Source organism: Perca fluviatilis, chromosome 1, assembly GCF_010015445.1.
Source record: "Perca fluviatilis chromosome 1, GENO_Pfluv_1.0, whole genome shotgun sequence".
In the NCBI taxonomy this organism is placed as follows: Eukaryota; Metazoa; Chordata; class Actinopteri; order Perciformes; family Percidae; genus Perca; species Perca fluviatilis.
The window spans coordinates 691,315-710,890 of record NC_053112.1 but is presented as its reverse complement, the minus strand read 5'-3'; the positions used below and the strand labels follow the sequence as shown (position 1 = coordinate 710,890).

Genomic DNA, 19,576 nt, shown 5'->3' with positions numbered 1-19,576 from the left:
AGAAACTTTTAGAAAATGTGTTAAATTTGACCCGAGGACAACAGGAGGGTTAGCCATTAAAGTATCAATTTTATAATAAGTGCAACATCAGGTTCTTCAAGACCGAAAGTCAAAATCACATTAATTTTCTCAGTGCTGCAACTTTGTGTTTTTCTGGGTCGACGTTTTTGTCGATTTAATAAAAAGATATTTTCCCAGTTTCAAATTTTTGATCAGTTTTTCATTTTTTTATCATGCTTTTGTCAACTTTTTTGTCGCTTTTTCCAATGTATGTTTTTCACTTTTTTCCAAGTTTTGTTTTTTTTGTCGTTTTTTTAGAATTTGTTTTATTCGTCACTTTTTCAGCGTTAATATATATATATATATATATATATATTTTTTCCCGCGTTTTCGTAGCTTATTCCAACATTTGTCACTTTTTTCAACGTTCTTTTGTTCTGATATAGAAAGATTTTATAAATGGGTTAAATTTGACCCAGGATAACCCTCGTATTGTCCTCCCGCCCACGATACAACTTTTCTGCTGCTTTTTCCCGACGTTGTTGTCACTTTTTTCATCGTTGTTACTTTTTCCAAGGTTTTTTTCCGCCAGTCACTTTTCTTCTGCGTTATTTTGATGTTTGTTGTTTTTCCCCCGAAGTTTTTTAAGCTTTTTCTGTCATTTTTGTCACTATTTAACATTGTTATCAATTTTTCTTCAAATGCTATAAAATTAAAAACACCCAAATTCAATGAAAGTAGTGAACTGGTCATTTATTTCACTTGTGGAGAGCGTTGTAGGGAACCATCCACATTATTATTTTGAACATTTTGGTTGATAGAAACCCAAATTTCTTATATAACTTACTTTTAGAAAATGGACTCAAGGACAACAGGAGGGTTAACCATATGTCTAAATGCTTTAAATGATCAATTTCATAATAAGTGCAACAGCGGGTTCTTCAAATAGGAAAGTGGCTTACATTTAAAAGTAAAAGGTACAACTGTTGTGGTAGAAAGAACAGAACCAGCAGTTTAAAGTGATATCAGAAGAAGTGATTTAGGAATAACACCATTAACATTCTTGGTCTCAACAAACTTCTGCAATTACGCCACAATAATTCAGACTTTTTCCTGTCTCATTATTGAGGAATATAACATAAAAAAAACATCAGACAACCAATTTACACCATATACCTCTTAGATCCTAACTGGCCCATCAGATTTGCACTTTAAATTTATATATTTAAAATGAGAAAAACAAAACAAAAATTTGTGTTCTTTTTTTTCTCTATTTGTGGATAGCTGCAATTTCTTTTTTTCTAGTCATAATTCATCAACACTTGAATTTGATGCATCATTACACACGTTATGTGGACGATATCTATTTAACCTCTCAAGGATCACTGTGGTGTCGCTGTAACCTCGATAAAACTTCCACTCATTAGCATTTTTATAACTTTAAAGCATTACATCTTCAAAATATACATGCGACACACCAATTGAAAGCTTAGCCTCTAATGATTAATTTAAGCCCACATACAAAGCATAAAATGATTTATAGCAGTTACACAACTGTTACAAAGTAACAGAAAATAAAACAATTCAGCCGTAATCTGCGCAGCTGGTGATAAGTGGCGTGTGTGCATGCATACCTGTTTTCGTTGTCCTTTCAGCAACAAAGTGGTATTTTGCGCAAAACTTGATTTTCATAAATCCCCAAGAGTCCAAGGAAATGTAATATCCAAGCTTTATATTCCAAAATGATCTGTTTGCCTCAAAATGTTGAAGTTTCTGGCCGAATCACACGCGAAACAGTTTTCCATTTCCGCACTTGTTATCGCCGCTCGCTTCTCTCCCCAGCTTCCTACATGCTCGTAGTGGGCGTAATGGTATTCCCTAGCTTCTAAGCTTTCCATTGGTAGCTCTTATTAGCCAATTCATTCAGGTTTCCTCTGGGATGGCCAATGAAAGAGGACAAGCCGATGACAACATATCAGGGACCCCGTTGAGACGATCGACATTTGCTCTGACCAGTTAGATTTAAATGCCACAAGACCCATCTAACTTTTTAGCGAATGAGCAGACAATTCGATTCATATGCAATATGGGCCTGAGATTTTAACCCTGTGTTGGCAGGAGCTCTTTCAAAGCAAAAACTGGGCCTATCATCAGAATATCACAGCCTATGGAATTTGTAATGACTTATTTCTATATATTTATGTATATAGTTTTTTCTAGTATGTGTGTGATTGATGTGGGTGTGTTTGTGTATTTGAGAAGTGTTTTATTATGTACTTTATTGGCTTTTTTCTTTGCACTTTTCAAATTGAAATAAGGAAAACGGACAGACATTTCTGCAGAACAAAAATCATATAAAATCAATTTTTGAGTCTTTTGGCTTCTGGATTTTTTCTATAGTAAGCTGAGACATGTGGCTATGGCCTGTGTGTATCTGTATCTTACCAGATGTGTTTACAGTATTTTATTTTAATAATTTTACAGATGTATGACTTGGACGGAAATAAAAAAACTCCATTCTAGCCTGTGTAACTCTGTGTCAGTAAGGCCTAGAATCACCCTGACACTTGTATGTCAGGCACACCCCAGAGTGTCAAAGTATATGGGAGCTGTACCACTTTTAATTTGGTTATGAAGTTTAGACCAAAAAGCATGAAATTTCAGCCGTTTAACAGGTTAAACCTCTGTTAAACCCACAGACATTTATTATAACTTCCAGAAGAAATCAGTTTCTAAAGTCAACAAATGCATCAAGATGAAGTTTGATTCAATTTGCAAAGAATTGCTGCACATTTAAACATATGATAATACATGGAATAAAGTGTAAATCAGTCACCACAGGAAACAGATTCTGTATAAAATAAGATGTACAATATACGAATATGTAAATTTTTTCCCTTGATTTAAAATAAATCAATACCTGAAATGAGATCAGTGATTAGTTTACTCTGACAGGAGAGATGATCAGAGGGGCAGAGTTTTTACCACCATCATTCCTACAGGGACTGAAGAATGGGAAGAGTTTCTCAGTGAAGGAGCAGCCAGTAAAGGAGTAAATAAGAGCTGCAGCATCTACGTAATGAAAGGAGACCAGACCCTCCTCATAATCCACAAACACCCCCACCTTCTGAGGAGGAGACTTCAGAGAGAGAAGGACGGGAGGGACAGCATTAGCTTCGTACTTATTTCCATTACTCAACCATATTGTCCAGTAACCATTCTCAGGACTCAGTTTGATGTCTTCCTTCCTGTTTATCGATTCTCTGGCCACTCCTAAAGTCCATTTAGTCTTTCCTTTAACTTGAACCTCAAAGTAAAATCTGCCTGAAGACAAACTCTGTTTTCCTAAAACACAAACACTATTAGAAAATCTCTCTGCGTAGTCGGGGAGATTCTTCCTCACATCACCATGATTCACTTGTTTCCCATCATCAGACAGGATGAGTTTAGGATGTGCTGTATCAGGATCAAGAGTCACATCCACTGCATACTGCTGGACCCTCTTCAGCTCAGACATAATGAGCAGCTTCTTCATCTGTTTACTGAGTGTCTCCTCCAGCTGAACCACAGCTTTCACCACAGTCCCCTCATATGATGATGGATGGACGCTGACCTCTGTCCAGTCCTTGGTGGGTGGAGGTTGTTGGATGTTTAGGGACTGGACACTCTGGAGAAGATGGAGGTGGTCTTCAGAGCTTAACACCTGCTCCACCTCAGTGCTTCTCTTCATCAGCTCAGAGATTTCCTGTTCCAGCTCTTTGATGAAAGCTTTGGCCTGTTTTTCTGTTGTTTTCTGCTTCTCTTTGATCATGTCGATGAGCTCATTCAGGCCTCTCTCAACAGACTCCATCAGAGAAGTGAAGACCTGAACACCTTCTGCTATCTCTCTGTCTGCATCTTCCTCACTGAGGTCGACTGAGTGTTTGATCTCCTGAATCTTCAGTTGTCTCTTCTGGATCATCTTCTGAATTTCAGCCTCTGTCTTCCCCAGCTCTACCTTCTTTCCTTCATATTCTACTTTCATAGGAACAACATAATGCTTCTTGTGATCTAAAACAGTGCAGAGCATGCAGACACATGTCTGGTCGGTCTTACAGAACAGCTCCAGAGGTGTATCATGCTCCGTACACATCCTGCCTTCCAGGTTCTCCACAGGGTCAATCAGCTGATGTCTTTTCATACGTGAAGCTGTCAGATGAGGCTCCAGGTGAGTCTCACAGTAGGAGACCAGACACACCAGGCAGGACTTCAGGGCCTTCAGTTTGGTTCCAGTGCAGACGTCACAGGGAACTTCTCCTTGTTTGGACACTTGTTGCTCTGAGCTGCTGCTGCTGGCTTTCTGTTGAGCTGACTGTCTGAACAGAGTGACCATCTCAGAGATGAAAGTGTTGACTCTCAAATCAGGTCTTGTGATAAAACCCTCCTTACACAGGGGACAAAGGCACCTGTTACTAGTATTCCAGTGTTCAGTGATGCAGTTCTTGCAGAAGTTGTGACCACATGGTGTAGTGACAGGATCAGTGAACAGATCCAGACAGATGGAGCACAGAAACTGATCTTCAGATTGCAGATAGTTTGCAGCAGCCATATCTACACATAGTGTGAATAAAAAATATATATATATTCAAAATCTGTCAACAGACTGATCTTAGCTTACAGCCTACAGTTACTTTAGCAACAAGTAACGTTATCTGTCCAAAACTCTTAATCACCTTGATACCGAGTTCACTTCTGCCAAACTGGTCTTATAACTTCATGACAGGTCCAAACTGTTCCACTTTACTTGAGGTCAAGGAAAAATATTTATGACTCAATTACAATGGTCTCATGACAGCCAATGTAAAAACCAACCACTTAATTACAGTTTAACGTGATGTCAACACATAAAGCTAAACTATTTCTCTAAGTTTGATAATTGCCATGGTATATTTATGACATGGAAGCATGTCAAACAATGCTAACTTAACATTAAAATTAGGGATGCACCGAATCCAGATTTTTGGGGTTCGGCCCAAATACCGAATTCACTGGTTAAAGCGGTGATAGAATGCAAAACAGATTTTACCTTGTCATAATTGAATAACGACAGTTCGGTGGGTAAATAGGACATACATAGAAGCTCAAAATCCCATTGACACCCCTTTACTATGAAAATCTCATATTTTGAAACTGCCGCTGAACACGGGCGAATCTCAACAAAGCTGGAAGCTTACGTAAGCATCTCAAGACCTGTACCTTTGTCAGCCCATGGGTGCATTAAGAGAACGGTCACACCCCAACATTTACATAGGCTACACAACTGACCTGAGATCAGGTAGTCTTCTGAATCTAGGTCGCGCAGATCTCTGCTATTCCATTACAAAATTAACTTCTGAAACTTTTTTATGCGAGAAATCAACTATGTAAAGCTCAAATATGGGCCGCTTTACGAAAATGGATGGCTAATTGCAAATTTTGTCCGACTGTGTGTCGGAGTTCAGCGGCCGGTGCTGCCTGTGTTGTTGCCTCGCCGCCTGGCCTGCCTTCCTTCACAGACCCCGGCCTGCTATTAGGTACTTGGAGCTCCGCAGGGCTGGCAGCCCATAGCACTCCATACCCGCGCAAAGTCACCGTTTTTTGGGCTAATGGACAACCAAACGCCGCTGCTCTGACAGAGCTCCAGGGCCTGCATCTCCCCTCTTCCTGCTAGCTAAATGCCCGGTGTATGTGAGTGAGAGCGCGGTCAGCGAGCTTGTTACACCAGCAATCTCTTACCACAGTTCCAGTTAATCTTTTAATGTGTGTAATTATAATGTGTTGAGTTATTTAAACAAACGATTGGGGAAATAAACGCCACTTGTCCGCGAGTCTCATTGATAGAGCCTGCGGCTGGATGTAGCTCTATCAATTAGAGCTAGCTAGCCTCCTTTTCGAATTCCTCTGAAATTCACAAATATTCATTAACTTGAAATCGGTCACCGTTGTTAGCTTCATCAAACATTTAGGTAGATGTTGTATAAGTGGCGTGACGAAATTCAAACTGTAAATATTCTCGAATTACGCCGAAAATGAAGCTAACTATCCGTGATTTGTAGCTACACATAGCTAGGATTGAAGGGACAGTCACATGTAAAGAAACCCCTAATCTTCACAAATATTCATTAATTTTAAATCGGACACCGTTGTTAGCTTATAAGGTAGATGTTGTATAAGTGGCGTGACGAAATTCAAACTGTAAATATAGCTACTCTAGTTATGCCGGCAGCTGACAGCCAGACAAGATTAACTGGAACTGTGGTAAGCGATTGCTGGTGTAACAAGCTCGCTGACCGCGCTCTCACTCTCACAAACGGGCCATTTAGCTAGCAGGAAGAGGGGAGTTGCAGGCCCTGGAGCTCTGTCAGGGCACCAGCGTTAGGTTGTCCATTAGCTCAAAAAACAGTGACCTTGCGCGGGTATGGAGTGCTGTGGGCTGCCAGCCGTGACAGAGCTCCAAGTACCTCACAGCAGGCCGGGGTCTGAAGGAAGGCAGGCCAGGCGGCGAGGCAGCAACACAGGCAGCACCGGCCGCTGAACTACGACACACAGTCTTACCAAATTTGCAATTGGCCATCAATTTTCGGAAAACGGCCCATATTTGAGCTTTATATAGTTGATTTCTCGCTAAAAAAAGTCTCAGAAGTGAATTTAATAACGAACTAGCCCGACAAACAATGTATAACTTTGCAGTGTCTGAAATATGAGGCCTGCTGTTGAGTCTCCCATGTGTTTCTATGTAGTTTGCTCAAACCAATCAGCGTGTAGCTCATTCTGAATATTCATGAGCATACCATATTTGGAAGAAAAGCTCTTGTTCCAAATAGAGCCATATTCACAGGGTAGTTAAGGGCCTAATAAAATAGCATTCAGGCAATTTTCAGCCCAACCAATGTTACATACCCCATTAGGAGACCTTAAGGAACAGTGTAAAATACCCTATATAATCATTCTATCACCCCTTTAACATGATAAATACCCTATATAATCATTCTATCACCCCTTTAACATGATAAATACCCTATATAATCATTCTATCACCCGTTTAAGATTCTGCCGAATCTGAAACCGAATACCGAATCCTCCTCCCATCCTCAGTCCATTAACACAGTAAACACATAAAAAATGAATTAAACAATGTCCACAGCCTCTAAAATAGTTAAATGTAACAGAAATAGTTAAATGTAACAGCAATTCACACGCTCTGTTCACATCGTAGGAAAGCACATCGCTATCGCCAGATGAGTGACATTTTGTTTGGTAAATTTTCGCCAACCTAATGTATGATGAAGACCTGTTGGGTTGGAATTAGAAAGCCAACGTTAGCTAACGAGCAGCAGTCAGCTGTTCGGTTGCTCCGCTCCCACTGTAGGGAGACTCATTTGCCGAGAGAACAGCTGACAACCCGGGAGAGGCACTGTCTGGTTAACACAAGTTTTTAGCAGTGACTGTCCTTCCTTTGCCGTACTTGAAGTTGCTGCATTCTGGCTGCTGTCTGTAGGTTCCTTCATGCACAACTCGTATGTTTCATACCAAATGTTGTAACAGTGGCCATTTTGTGTATAGTTTAGGGTCCTCGCTGTAATGTATTGGTGTAGCACTAGGGGCGCTGTTCAGAAATGTGGCTTTAGTTTTACTCCTAATGTCTACTCTCAGCCACCGTACCTCTCTGGGTGACTCGTTGTTGTTAACGTAAGTTTGGAAGAGCAGAATAAAGCAACACAGCGTGAAGTGCATAACGTCTCTGTCACTGAGTACATTATACTACTCGCCACCACGAGACAAATCAGCATTGCAGATTGAACATGTAGCTGGACTTGAATGGCCTTCTTTTGATTGAAAGTTCTGCCAAACAACAAATTTTCTGCTCACCAGTTCCATGTCCACTTTCTCACAGCCTGCTGCATTGAACGCTCCACCTACGTAAACACCTTCCAGTAATCAACGGTGCCGTCATTACGGCGACCAGCGTAGCGTGCCTAACGGTGGGAAAAAAATCCTACGGTTCGGCAGAAACCCGACCTCATCAAAAAGCCCAATATTCAGCCGAATCTGAATCCCAATCCTGGATTCGGTGCATCCCTAATTAAAAGTGTCATAATTTACCAAATGACACTTAAATCTATAGTTTCAGCCGCACCCATGAGGAATTCTTAGTAATGAGAACAATTCTGCGTGCGAATGTCACCGGATGACACCATTCTGTGGAGCTGAGAGTCTTAATTGGCTTTGTATCAACACATTTAGCAATGGCTTGAAAGTAACGGACGTTCATTAATATCAAAAAGGTTATAAAATAGGTTGAGGGCACAATGGCAGGAGCATCTGATCTTGACTGTGACAACCCTCCGTTTGCCAGCTGTCATTTTACCAGATTATTGACTGAAGTTATTTATGTGGCAGTCCTGCCAAACCAAAACACCACACACTGTCCTAGCCTATCACACCTCAGCTCTACTCAAGCCACGCCCTTTTTGCCCATATTAAGATTACCTGGCTCCAGTAACTGACGGAGCCGAACTGCAGGTTTCAACTTGTCCCTTCAGAAACCTCTGGATGTCTTTTTATTCATTCTATAGTTCAGGATTAATATTATTGATATTTATAGTCATAATAATAATTAAGTTAAGTATTAAGTATCTTTTATGTTGTTGTTGAGGATGTGTGTCCACCAATCAAAACCAAGACAGATTTACACTTTTGAAGTTTGTGACACACACCTGCCAATTAAAAAAAAAACTCTTCACCTCCTAAAGGCTCTGAGTAGTTGTGTAGAGTCAGAATAAACAGGTGATCAAGTTTCAGAGAATAAAGTATTTGGGCTGATGGAGACGTTCTGACACTTCCTCATATCTCAGCAGTGAAGTCAGCGGAGATTAAAATCTAACTTGTTTCCTGGTGCTGATTAAATCTGACTCAACTGAAAATAAAAAGGCTCATTTTGGCCAAAACATCACACATCATAGAATAATTACTGAGTTACTTCAGATCTACAAACAGTTTACAATAGTGCTGAAAGAATGTATCACTGCTCTCGTCTTAAGGTATATTATGTAGCCCCCAAATATCACAAATGATAGTTGAGTTTCTTCCTCAAAGGTGTGTAATGTTACCTGTCAGGCTGCTCCGCTGTTAAAGTCCCGTTCAGATGAGGTCAAAGAGACGTGGTACCTTCATCAGCAGACACTGACAGATGCTGCTGCTGTCTGTCTGTGTTCATCTGACTGACATCTGTCACATCCTAACACCTTTATATCCAGAAACGTCATGTGACGTGAGAGCAGGACCCAGTCACACCTGTAGTGCTGCCAGTCAGTGCTCTGATTGGACAGTGTTCAGGTTATATGGGAGGAACAGTCTGAACTCATAACAATATGCACACACCTCGATTTTCATTCCAAGGAAACTGAAGTAGGAATGTTGTCCGTCCAGCGTTGGCTCGCCTCTTACTGCAGCTCTGTTGTTAGGGTTTGTTTCTAGGTCTTGTTATTACTTTAGGTACATACAGATTTTAACATGAGGTGAAGTTGGTACTGTCCCTTCGTTGGTTGCATGTTTTCATACAGAAGGAGCTGTACACACAACATGAGCACAGCTGAATATTTCATCACTGTTAGATCCTACATTTGGGTGGTCATTTACATTTAAAAAAAGGTTGTTATTCTAGTTCAAGTGAATTGTAGCACACCACGGTCAACTCTAATCAAATGAAACTATATTCATAATAATGTAATTTCCCACAAAATAGTGGCTAGCAAAAATTCTGCGTCACCAACTAAATAATAGCCAGAGTGGGGAATGCTAAGCCCTGAATGTAGGCCTATGTAATGACATGCATACAAAAACACATTCCTGACTACCTTACCAATGTACTACAGGTGGGACCTCCAAAAAGTTTAAACTGCAGAAACACTGAAGCCCAAAAACAAGAAGAAACTAAAAAGGTTAATGAACTCGTGACAACATGTACAAACCTCGACTTTCATTCCAAGAAACTGAAGTAGGAATGTTGTCCATCCAGCGTTGGCTCGCCTCTTACTAAAGCTCTGTATTTAGGTTTTAATTCCTCGTACGTTTTTATTACTTTAGTTACATACAGATTTCTCCCTGGCTCAAAGGAATACGCCACCGTTTGTTGAAATAGGGCTTATCACGGTCTCACCTAGCTGTAGATAGGTGGGCCAACGCATTTGTCTCAGTGCATGCATTGTTTTAGTCCGGTGCAACACCGGCATTGCCGCCGCTAGTTAGCTTAGCGTAGCGAATGGAATCCTATGTTGCCGGTTAGCATGTTGTGAGTAAAAGTGAGCCAACAAAAAAACAAAACAACAACCTAATTACTTCTTGTGGCCTGCGTATTCACAACAAGTACAATTAGCAATGCAGATTAAGACTAGACCATTTCCTAGGCAGATATTGATTTGGGACTATATTGGATGGAAGTAGGCTACAGCCAAAGCCTTGCTACATGGTGACGAGAAATCACCCAGCAACTCTGTGTGAGTACAGGTCTAATATGGGTCCAGCTATCCGGTAAAATAACCATGTCATGTTTACAGTAATCACTTACTCTGTTGACAGCTGTTTATTGGGTCAAATCAATTCAATTCAGTTGACTTTATTACACCGAAAAAAAAAAGTCGAGGACTGCAGGATGCCTCACGTCCTCGGGCTGTTGAACGATCGCAACCTCGGCCTCCTGTCATCCTATTTCCAACGCACGCAGCTCCTCTTCTGAAAACTCTGGTTGGTAGAGGTATGCTTCTGGATCTGGACTGTCTGAGAAGTTATCCTCTTCGTCTCTTATAAAATCCGCCCTGTTGATCAGCATTCCCTGTCTACTGTAGGAAAACTAGCCAGCTATTCACGCTGGGTATGTTGAGAGAAGTTTGGAGGGGTTTCAGGTGCTGTGTGATCTCTGCACCCATGTAGTGATGCTTCGGATATTGAGCTGGGGGGGAGGGGCAGGTGTGGTGGTTGAAGGAGCAGGGGAGGTGGTTAATTTGTTGTAAATGGTGTTGATTTTGGATTGAAAAAATGAGAGAAAAGAGATGCATTTGTCCACTGTGAAGGTAGTAGAAATGTTGTCAGGGGGGTTAAGAATTTAGTTTATTGTAGAGAAGAGAGTCTCGGGGTGGTTGGAGCCGGAGTGTATGAGCTGTGAGTGGTAGTAGGACCAGGCAGTGTTTAGGGTGCTATTGTATAGTGCACTACCCCCCCTCCACAAAAAAAGGAAGTACCTTGTTCAATTGTATTTGTCTGTTCTGTATGTTCAAAATAAAAAGTTGATCTAAAAAAAAAAAAAAAGGAGCACAAGGTGACAATAAAGAACAGCTTGTGTATTTCTAAGGCCACAGAGTCAAAATTAAATGATTTATTAAATATGTAATAATAACTTATTTCAGACATCGGCAGCTAGAGTCTGGTGTTAGAATCCTCTGCCGTGAAATACAATACACAATACAAGACACAATTTATCACCGTTTAGCTGTCAGCATTGTAACCGTGTTTACTCCAGCTGATAGCCATTTATCTGGATAGGTTTTTTTGTGTGTGTGTTTTTTTTGAACGATGACAAGCCGGAATGAAAACAAGCCAAACTGAAATAGGAGTAATAATAATAATAGGGTATTTTTTAAAATGAAGGAGTAGGAAGTAAAGATAATTGCATCAAAATGTAAGGAGTAGAAGTAAAAAGTCTGCTGTAAAATAATTACTCCAGTAAAGTAGAGATACCCAAAATTTCTACTTAAGTAAGGTAACGAAGTATTTGTACTTCGTTACTTCGTTACTTGACACCTCTGCTGTTCACACAACAGTTTGTCCTGTAATTCCAGAGTCCTTCCACCTCATCACTCAGCTGTACGTAGCTTTACGTGTTGAAAGTTGAAAACAAAAAATAGTAAAGCAAACACTGCTTCTTCTAATTAAACTATATGCCGAAATATTAGGTGGTCTTTATTATTTCAGAAAACTTATTCAACCAACTTCTTTGACATTTGTACTTTAACATTTCAGACCAAATCCTCTTTAATTGTCACATATTGTAATGGAGTCTGGCGTGACGTTTTCTCCAGACAAGAGAACAGCAGATATCGGCTGTAAGGACTCCTGTATAAAGCCTAGCTCACAATAACAGTGTTCTGGCGCCATGTTAGATCCATTTTATTAATGCGGTGTAAACTAAATGTGTCAGTAATTAGCTTGAAACAAGCTACGGTTTGCTGCAGCCCAACTAGCTAGCTGGAGGTCCCCGTTAATCCCCGGGCTAAAGAACGGCAGCTAAATTACCTCCGGTGGGAAATACGGCGCGGTGTTCTGTTGTTCCTGTTGTTCTTTTTATTCCTCCTTTTCCTGCCTCGTTTGCCTCTTTTCGTTCGCGACTTTTTCGACGTTTTTTCTTCCGTTATTGCGAGGGCCAGAGCCCTGTCCGTGTCTGCTGTGTCCGAGGCGCTGAGCACCACTCGGAGAAACCCCCCATCGCTGAGCTCAGGATGAAAACGGTTCAAACTCCCGGTGATAAAATAACATGTAATACCAATAATAAAGACATCACATGTCCCTAAACACACGGCCTGCCTGTGTGGAGACCTGCCGCGGAGGATGCTCTCTCCTCAGCATCACAAACACCGTCAACTTGGCTCCGCTCAACAGCTTCCGGCTCTTTCAAAATAAAATGCAACAGTGTGGCTCCGGAAGTTAAAATCCCATTCAGTTTCTCAATAAGTGTTCCCATCGACAGAGCAACTTTGTGTTTTTCTGGGTCGAAATTTCAACATTTTGTTTTTCTTTTTTTGTAGGTCTTTTCACTTTGACGAATTTTATTCCAATTCTTTTTGTCATCTTCTTTCCACATTCAATTTTTAGTCACTTATTCCAATGTATTTTATTTCACTTTTTCCAATTTTTGTCACCTTTGGCGATGTTCTGAGTTTTTTTTTGTCATTTTTTCAGATTGTTTCCTGCATTTTTGTAGCTTTTTTCCAACATTTGTCACTTTTTATAATGTTCTTTTGTTAGATATAGAAAATGTTTAATAAACGTGTTGAGTTTGACCCGAGGACAACTCTCCAACGATACAAACTTTTTCTGCTGCTTTTTCAGATTTTTTTTTCCCTGTTTCCCTATGTTTTTGTCACTTTTCTTCTATTCTGCTATGTTTGTTGTTTCCACCCCCTCGACGTTTTTTAAGCTTTTTCCGTCATTTTTGTCACTTTTTTGGTTATGGTTTTGGTATTGTGCCTTGTATTTTGTTCTATTTCTGTTTGGTATTTTGGTCCTGTTTTGTCTTATTGTGATTGTGTACTTTTCTGTCTTGTTTGTATTTTGTATTCCGGTTTGTTTTTCTGTTTCCTGTTTTATTGTGAAAGTCTGGTTTTCTGTTTTACCGCCTTTTTTGATTACTCTCCCTCTTCTAATGTGTTTCACCTGTTCCTTGTTTTCTCATTACCTCATGTATTTAACCTGTGTGTTCCCTTTGTCTCGTGTCAGATCGTCCTGTGTTTTGCCCGTCAGTTTGTGTCTGTTTGTGTCCTGGGGCCTGTTGCACAAAAGTAGAATGAACAAATCCAGGATAACCGTTAAAGCGCAGCTTGACTTACTGTGATCCGCTCATCGCGGCTTAATCGGTTGCACGTTTGCTGAGCCTGGATAAAAAGGTGAAGCTATGTCAAGCCAGGTGTAGATAGTGGTGGGCAGATCGAGGCTTCGCGAAACAATGAAACAGTTGAAGCAAATGTGCCATATTGTGTCGAGGCTTCGAAACAATCACTAGTGGTCACTTGCAGGTGTTGATCTGAAAACAACCTTGACAACGAGCCATTAAAAAAAAAATTATTATTGTATTTTTCTAATATGTGAAGCTTGTAAGGCTTGTAGGCTCCTCACTGTGCATAATGTTATTTTGGTCATGAAAAATGAATATTAATGAAAGAAATCAAGCCACAATGTCTCACTTTTTTATAGATTTTTATTCAAAAATATTAATTTCTCTGCTGTGGAAGGACTTAGCCTACTTTTTTTACAGATAATTTCTCCAGCCTTTGAAAAAATCCTCTCACAAGGGACACTTGTTGCTGGCATGCAAAGCTATTTTTTTTAGCAAGGACATACAAATGAGGAAAGATTACTGCTCTCTCTTTCCAGTAAGTTAGGGGATCATGAGTTCTGGGCAAAAACGCATAGTTGAGGTATTTTTTCTCTTCCACTGTGGCATCAGCTGTAGCATTGTGTATCATCTTGGTTTCACGGATATGATCATCAAAACGTTCCCATAAACTGTCCTGTGTTTCTACTGGTGTTGATGTTGATTATGATGGGCCTGATGTTGACATTTCTGGCTCTGAATGAAAATGAAAACGGAGTTTCCATTTTTATCTATCTATCTATCTATCTATCTATCTATCTATCTATCTATCTATCTATCTATCTATCTATCTATCTATCTATCTATCTATCTATTAATGTGTCACTCTATGTATATTCTGTCTGTCTCTAGCCTATCAGTCAATGTGTAGATTTAAATGTAAGCCTAAATATAACTAAACAAATCGCACTATAACTGTCACTATATCACCAAAAATCCTCTATCTCAAAATCAAACTCCTCACAAAAACCCAAGAGATTGTGTGGTCTGTTCCAGACCCTGTCAATCAAACTCTGATTCGGCGGACCATGCCACTTGTCTTGACTTTTTCAATGTTCTTTTATCAATTTTTGTTCAAATGCTATAAGATTAAATAAAACACCCAAATTCAATGATAGTAGTGAACTGGTCATTTATTTCACTTGTGGAGAGCGTTGTAGGGAACCATCCACGTTATTATTTTGGACATTTTGGTTGATAGAAACCCAAATTTCTTATATAACTTACTTGTAGAAAATGGACCCGATGACAACAGGAGGGTTAACCATTATGTCTAAACACGTTAAATGATCAATTTCATAATAAGTGCAACAGCAAGTTCTCCAAATAGGAAAGTGGCTTACATTTAAAAGTAAAAGGTACAACTGTTAGAAAGATCAAAACCAGCAGATTAAAGTGATATCAGAAGAACTGATTTAGGAATAACACCATTAACATTCTTAGTCTCAACAAACAAACTGTATTTCTGCAATTATGCCACAATAATTCAGACTTTTTCTTTCCTGTCTCATTAATGAGGAAAAAAACAAAAACATCAGACAACCAACTTACCCCATATACCTCTTCATAATTCATCAACACATGAATTTGCATTTACATCTATTTAAACCACTGTTGAAACCACAGACATTTATTATAACTTCCAGAAGAAATCAGTTTCTAAAGACACCAAATATGTCAAGATGAAGTTTGATTTAATTTGCAAAGAATTGCTGCACATTTAACCATATCATAATAAATGGAATAAAGTGTAAATCAGTCACCAGACAAAACTACGATGTAATCGATGTAAAATATATGAATATATACATTTGTTCCCTTGATTGAAAATAAATCAATATATGAAATAAGATCAGTGATTAGTTTACTCTGACAGGAGAGATGATCAGAGGGGCAGAGTTTTTATCACCTTCAGTCCTATAGGGACTGAAGAATGGGAATAGTTTCTCAGTGAAGAAGCAGCCAGTAAAGGAGTAGATAAGAGCTGCAGCATCTACGTCATAAAATGAGACCAGACCCTCCTCATAATCCACAAACACCCCCACCTTCTGAGGAGGAGACTTCAGTGAGAGAAGGACACGAGGGTCAGCAAGAGCTTTGTACTCATTTCTATTTCTCAACCATATAGTCCAGTAACCTTTCTGTGGGTTCAGTGTGATGTCTCCCTTCCTGTTGATCGACTCTCTGACCACTCCTAAATCCCATTCAGTCTTTCCTTTAACTTGAACCTCAAAGTAAAATCTGCCTGAAGAGAAACTCTGTTTTCCTAAAACACAAGCACACTTAGAAAATCTCTCTGGGTTGTTTGGGAGATTCTTCCTCACATCACCATGATTCACCTGTTTCCCATCATCAGACAGGATGAGTTTAGGATATGCTGTATCGGGATCAAGAGTCACATCCACTGCATACTGCTGGACCCTCTTCAGCTCGGCTTCAAGCAGCTTCTTCATCTCCTTACTGAGTGTCTCCTCCAGCTGAGCCACAGCTTTCACCACAGTCCCCTCAGATGATTTATGGATGCTGACCTCTGTCCAGTCCTTGGTGGGTGGAGGTTGTTGGATGTTTAGGGCCTGGACAATCTGGAGAAGATGGAGGTGGTCTTCAAAGCGTGAGAGCTGCTCCACCTCAGTGCTTCTCTTTATCAGCTCAGAGATTTCCTGTTCCAGCTCTTTGATGAAAGCTTCAGCCTGTTTTTCTGTCGTTTTCTGCTTCTCTTTGATCGTGTTGATGAGCTCATTCAGGCCTCTCTCAACAGACTCCTTCAGAAAAGTGAAGACCTGAACACCTTCTGCTATCTCTCTGTCTGCATCTTCCTCACTGAGGTCGACTGAGTGTTTGATATCCTGAATCTTCAGTCGTCTCTTCTGGATAATCTTCTGAATTTCAGCCTTTGTCTTCCCCAGCTCTACCTTCTTTTCTTCGTATTCTTCTTTCAGAGGAACAACATCATGCGTTTTGTGGTTTACAACAGTGCAGAGCATGCAGACACATGTCTGGTCGGTCTTACAAAACAGCTCCAGAGGTTTATCGTGCTTCATACACATCCTGCCTTCCAGGTTCTCCACAGGGTCAATCAGCTGATGTCTTTTCAGACGTGAAGCTGTCAGATGAGGCTCCAGGTGAGTCTCACAGTAGGAGACCAGACACACCAGGCAGGACTTCAGGGCCTTCAGTTTGGTTCCAGTGCAGACGTCACAGGGAACTTCTACTGGTTTGGACACTTGTTGCTCTGAGCTGCTGCTGGCTTTCTGTTGAGCTGACTGTCTGAACTGAGCAACCATCTCAGAGATGAAAGTGTTGATTCTCAAATCAGGTCTTGTGGTAAAACCCTCCTTACAGATGGGACAAAAGCACCTGTTACTAGTATTCCAGTGTTCAGTGATGCAGTTTTTGCAGAAGTTGTGACCACATGGTGTGCTGACAGGATCAGTGAACACATGCAGACAGATGGAGCACAGAAACTGATCTTCAGATTGTAGGTAGTTTGCAGCAGCCATATCTACAAATAGTGTGAATAAAAAGAAAAACATATTAAAAATCTGTGAACAGACTGATCTTAGCCAACAGCCTATGGTTACATTAGCAATAATGTTATCTGTACAAAACTCTTAATAACCTTGACAGGTCCAAACTGTTCCACTTTACTTGAGGTCAAGGAAAAATATTTACGACACAATTACAATGGTCTCATGACAGCCAATCTTAAAAATAAAAAAACAAACTTCATGGGCACCTGGATAGCTCACCTGGTAGAGCAGGCGCCCATATATAGAGGTTTACTCCTTGATGCAGCAGCCGCTGGTTCGACTCTGACCTTTGTTTTATGTCATTCCCCCTCTCTCTCCACTTTCATGTCTTCAGCTGTCCTTTATAAATAAAGGCTTAAAAAATGCCCCAAAAAATAAATAAGTAAAATAAAAAAACACTTTATTACAGTTTAATGTGATGTCAACACATAAAGTTAAAGGAGAACTCCGGGCAATTTGTAGACAACTTTTGCTGGAAGAGACTACCGATAAAGTAGTGAAGTAGGAGCAAGAAGCGAGAGAACAGCAGAAGAGATCAACAAAAAAAGTTTGAGGTTAGCATCGAATGCGACAATGAGTGGCTCAATTCGAGCCTGAATTCTGGGCATTATTAGTGGGGTAAGTTACGAGATACACCTTTAGTTCCATTAGTGCCTTCACTTAACCATTCAGCTGATAGCGCTAACTCGCCCAAAGTTCGACCAAAAGAAAAAAGCTTCTGGGTGGGTGTTTGGCTCGAGGTCATGGTGCAAAGGACCCTAGGGTGAAATTACTCCGAACCATCCCCTTTAATTGGCTTTGTATCAACTCATTTAACAATGGCTTGAATGTAACGGACGTTCATTAATATAAAAAAGTTACGTACCAAAGCCTTAATGACAGTCATGAACATTATAAAAGACTTCTTCATGTTCATGATAGGTGTCATGTCATAATTATGACGGTGTCATGTCAGTCTTTAACACACCCCTTCAAATGGGTCATGTAACAACATCAAACTATATTGATATAAACAGAATTTCCTCATCCCATATCCTGTTTAAATAAATATCAATATAAATGTAAAAGTTGATTTAGATGTTAAAGGAGAAATGGAAAAGGTAGAAATGGAAACTAAATGTTAAAGCAGCATGCTAATTAATGAAAATCACACATGAAGAGCTGAAGTCTGTCATAAATTCTGTTAGCTTTTGTTCAACCAGCTTTTAGTTCTTGAAATAAAGGCTGTCTTGTTGTTTTAGCCTTGCTAGCAGCATCACACTAAACACTACTATAATGTACAAGATAGATAACATCATCATGAAACTACAACTTTAAACTTAACACATCTGATTGGAATGAGTGGAGCACTCCCCCGTAAGCCCCCCGGGTATCTATCTTCTATTGTCTATCTGGTGAAGTCTTACTTGATTAGGTTTATATTTGATTTGAGAACTAAGCTTATCTAATTAAAAGACATTGAAAAGACAGAGTCATTAGCTGGAGAGGCCTGAGGGCACAATGGCAGGAGCATCTGATCTTGACTGTGACAACCCTCCGTTTGCCAGCAGTCATTTTGCCAGATTCTTGACTGAAGTTATTTATGTGGCAGTCTTGTCACACCAAAACACCACAAACTGTCCCAGCCTATCACACCTCAGCTCCACCCAAGCCACCTCCAGTAACTGACAGAGACAAACTGCAGGTTTCAACTTGTCCCTTCAGAAACCTGTGGATGTGTTTTTACTCAGTCTATAGTTCAGGATTAAAAGACTGCTTTGCTGATGATAATACTAATGTTGAGGACGTGTGTCCACAAATCAAACCCAAGACAGATTTACACTTTTGATGGATGAAGTTTGTGACACACACCTGACAATTAAAAACAACTCTCTGGCTTCACAAAAGGTTCTGAGTAGTTTTGTAGAGTCAGAGAACAAACAGCTGATCCAAGTTTCAGAGAATAAAGTATTCAGGCTGATGGAGATGTTCTGACCCTCCCTCATACCTCAGCAGTGAAGCCAGCGGAGATTAAAATCTAATTTGTTTCCTGGTGTTGATTAAATCTGACTCAACTGAAAATAAAAAGGCTCATTTTGGACAAAACGTCACACGTCATAGAATAATTACTGAGTTACTTCAGATCTACAATCAGTTTACAATAGTGCTGAAAGAATGTATCACTGCTCTCATCTTAAAGTATATTATGTAGCCCCAAAATATCACAAATGAAAGCCGAGTTTCTTCATCAAAGGTGTGTAATGTTACCTGTCAGGCTGCTCCGCTGTTAAAGTCCCGTTCAGATGAGGTCAAAGAGACGTGGTACCTTCATCAGCAGACACTGACAGATGCTGCTGCTGTCTGTGTTCACCTGACTCCTCCTAACACCTTTATATCTAGAAGTGTC

The 19,576-nt window shown here is 40.1% G+C and overlaps 3 protein-coding genes across 6 annotated transcripts in view; all 3 read right to left on the bottom strand.

The window, feature by feature from the left end:
* Positions 1 to 19,576, bottom strand: part of LOC120566319 (E3 ubiquitin-protein ligase TRIM39-like) — a 503,358-nt gene that overhangs the window by 414,847 nt on the left and 68,935 nt on the right. For 2 of the 4 annotated variants that reach the window (XM_039812728.1, XM_039812679.1), the window contains exon 2: positions 2,900 to 4,590. The exons of 1 other annotated variant lie outside the window; for it this stretch is intronic. In XM_039812728.1, the coding sequence (XP_039668662.1) occupies positions 2,939 to 4,588 (1,650 nt within the window). In that variant the 5' untranslated portion in view covers positions 4,589 to 4,590 and the 3' untranslated portion in view covers positions 2,900 to 2,938. Of the gene's footprint in view, positions 1 to 2,899; positions 4,591 to 9,128; positions 9,222 to 19,576 lie in introns of those variants that run through there. One more of the 4 variants, XM_039812722.1, reaches the window with a different exon arrangement.
* Positions 1 to 19,576, bottom strand: part of LOC120566667 (E3 ubiquitin-protein ligase TRIM21-like) — a 174,294-nt gene that overhangs the window by 96,153 nt on the left and 58,565 nt on the right. The window lies entirely within an intron of this gene.
* LOC120566437 (E3 ubiquitin-protein ligase TRIM21-like) lies at positions 14,776 to 19,551 on the bottom strand. Its single transcript, XM_039812904.1, has 2 exons — positions 19,438 to 19,551; positions 14,776 to 17,162 (listed from the first exon to the last, which is right to left on the bottom strand). The coding sequence occupies exon 2, from the start codon at positions 17,158 to 17,160 to the stop codon at positions 15,520 to 15,522; it is 1,641 nt and encodes a 546-aa protein (XP_039668838.1). The 5' UTR covers positions 17,161 to 17,162; positions 19,438 to 19,551; the 3' UTR covers positions 14,776 to 15,519.

Bases quoted from the DNA above. Each gene is read 5' to 3' on its own strand.
- LOC120566437 (XM_039812904.1), bottom strand. From the start codon at position 17,160: ATGGCTGCTGCAAACTACCTACAATCTGAAGATCAGTTTCTGTGCTCC.